This window comes from Megascapheus bottae, chromosome 16 (genome assembly GCF_031878675.1).
Source record: "Megascapheus bottae isolate mThoBot1 chromosome 16, mThoBot2.hap1, whole genome shotgun sequence".
Lineage (NCBI taxonomy): Eukaryota > Metazoa > Chordata > Mammalia > Rodentia > Geomyidae > Megascapheus > Megascapheus bottae.
The window spans coordinates 41358633-41361580 of record NC_143524.1 but is presented as its reverse complement, the minus strand read 5'-3'; the positions used below and the strand labels follow the sequence as shown (position 1 = coordinate 41361580).

Genomic DNA, 2948 nt, shown 5'->3' with positions numbered 1-2948 from the left:
CCTCATTTGAGTCCAGGAAGCAAAATATTTTGCTACTATATGAAGTTGAGGACTTTGATGCCATGGTTTCTGTTTGCCTACACTTGGACCAGTACCTACCACTAAGCGAGAAGTCATAAATACTTGGCAGACGTCAGATGAGGTAAGGGATTATTAACCTGGCACTCCTATAATATAATAAACAAAAGTTGAGCTATAAAACTGTTTATCTATTTGACAATTCTGTATACAGAAGAGATGTCACTAGCAGTCTTTGAGATTTTATGTTTCATAGATATGTGACTTTATATCATGTCTTGCAAGGGTAATATAACAAATGTACTAAATAATCTTCTTCCTGCTTATCCTAAAGGCCACCTTGAGGAATAATGGAAGATATTTTTCAAGCTACATATGAATCTCAAACTCCTTCCTTAGTCCTCACAGAGTCTGCTCCCTTTTCTTGGAATATGAATTAATACTTCTAAATCTCATTTTATAAATGTGATGTCTGTGCTCCATCCATGGTGCAGAGCCTAGCACAAAATATACCCTCTAAAGATTCTAATCATGTCCTGGTTTCACTAGCACATTAACCATGTGCAACATCAAGCCACAAATTTCATTTGGGCCATAGCAGCAGTTGTAGGCCAGTAAAAATCAAAAGGCACTAAACATACTGAATTTTACAGTAAAGCAGCCTGGCAGACAGCAACTTGGTCTATTACTACATCAGGAAGCTAGCTGCAGCATAAAAACAAACTACACTGCTCACAAGTTAAGGTAAAATATCTGGCTCAAGTATTGCTCTGCCTTTCAAACAGGTGCCAACATTAGTGCCTCCACTCACTCGACAGCATAAAGAAATTGTTTATTCACATACCATAGCATAAATAAAAGTCATAAACCACAAAGACCATGAAAGAAAACTTAGTGTACCAAGTTTATAGTATTTCTGGTTTGGGTAGTATAGTCTTTCAGTTCTAGGAGGGAGAATTGTTCTTTTAGAATTATGTAATAATCTCCAGTTGTGACTAAACTTCTTAACTTCATTTAATATTTCAGATCCAAACACTAGCCATCTACTCTTTGACTTTGAGTAGTTCCACTCACATAGAAACTTCTTCATGTCTCAGGTTATTTTCAAGAATGTACAATTATTTAACGCAACTACCAGACTCTTCAGGCCTTTCCTATCTAGTGATATTTTACACACACACACACACACACACACACACACACACACACACACACACAGGTGCCCACTCCATCCTAGTTAGTAAGTATGAGTAGCAATATAAAGAGTTGCTAATTTATTGGGAAGGGGTGAGGGTAGGAAAGTGGGAGAGAAATGTAGGAAGGAGTAACAATGTTCAAGAAGTAATGTACTCACTACCTAAAACCCCTCTGTACATCACCCCAATGATAAAAAAAATAAGAATAAAAAGAGTTGCTAATTTAACAACATACGCAAGTTCTTCCTCAGAGCCAAGGACATGAGAAGTCTTAGCTTATTGTCCATTTCAAACTTTCTACATAATTTTTTCTACATGAGGTGCAAATATTTCTGAGTGAAAGTGTCTGTTTCGCTGTGTCTCACATTCCCCCCCTAGGTCTCCCCTGCTCTATTATGGAGTTCAAGAATGGGCTTTCTGTTCTACCAAGACACCATCCACATATCATGAAAGAAGTTCGAATCTCTCACTGGAAGCAAGAAAACTCCTATAAGAAATGTGTCTGTAGCCAGTTCGCACCAATATGTTTCTTGCCAACAATACAGAGTTCCACCCTTCCTCCTTCCTTTTGATGGGGATCCCAGGGTTGGAAAACGCACACATCTGGATCAGCTTCCCCTTCTTTGCCATCTATCTAATAGCCGTCCTGGGGAACATCATTATCCTGTTTGTGATCCAGACCGAGCACAGCCTCCACCAGCCCATGTTTTACTTCTTAGCTATGTTGGCCTGCACGGACTTGGGCTTATCGACAGCCACTGTTCCCAAGATGCTGGCCATTTTCTGGTTCAATCTCAAGGAAATCTCATTTGGAGCCTGCATCACACAGATGTATGCCATCCACATCTCCACCGGCCTGGAGTCTGTGGTGCTGACAGTCATGGCCATCGATCGTTATATTGCCATCTGCAATCCGCTGAGATACGACATGATCCTCACCAACAGAGTCGTGGCCATTCTGGGCTTAGTGATCGTAGTTAGGACTTTGGTGTTTGTCACTCCATTTATCTTTCTTATCCTGAGGTTGCCTTTCTGTGGTGTCCGCATTATCCCCCACACGTATTGTGAACACATGGGGTTAGCCAAGTTAGCTTGTGCCAGTATTAAGACCAACATCATTTATGGCTTAATTGCTTTCTCGGTGGGATACATTGACCTTTCTGTGATTGGATTCTCCTATGTCCAGATCCTCCGAGCAGTCTTCCGCCTCCCATCCTGGGATGCCCGGCTCAAGGCCCTCAGCACCTGTGGCTCTCATGTCTGTGTCATGTTGACCTTCTACCTGCCAGCCCTCTTTTCCTTCATGACGCACCGCTTTGGCCACAACATCCCCCATTTCATCCACATCCTTTTGGCCAATCTGTATGTGGCTGTGCCCCCTGCCTTTAACCCTGTTATCTATGGTGTCAGAACAGAACAGATCAGAGAACGCTTGCTGAGGATGTTTAACCCTAAAAGCCATTAACGTTTACCTCCAAGCAGATCTTCCAAGACAGTCCAGTGAGACACAGTTAACAGAATCATCTTCCACACACAACTTTCTTTCGATCCCTTCATGATTGTCTATTGCTCAGTAGCATGTCTCTTGCCTTCAGATCCTACTAAACAGATCTACTGTCAAACTGAGTCACCTTTCCAAGATTAACAGAAATTCCTAACTTGACCCCAGAAGAGGTGTGATGTCTGTGCACAGGTGTGTCTCTTCCCGACACCAAGAGCAACGATTTTCCAATC

General features: G+C 41.8%; 1 protein-coding gene across 1 annotated transcript; it reads left to right on the top strand.

Annotated features, from left to right (window-relative positions):
* Positions 1 to 1737: 1737 nt before the first annotated feature.
* On the top strand, positions 1738 to 2679 carry LOC150053316 (olfactory receptor 52E5). Its single transcript, XM_090349025.1, has one exon. It carries the CDS (start codon positions 1738 to 1740, stop codon positions 2677 to 2679), a length of 942 nt encoding a protein of 313 aa, XP_090205151.1.
* Positions 2680 to 2948: the final 269 nt, after the last annotated feature.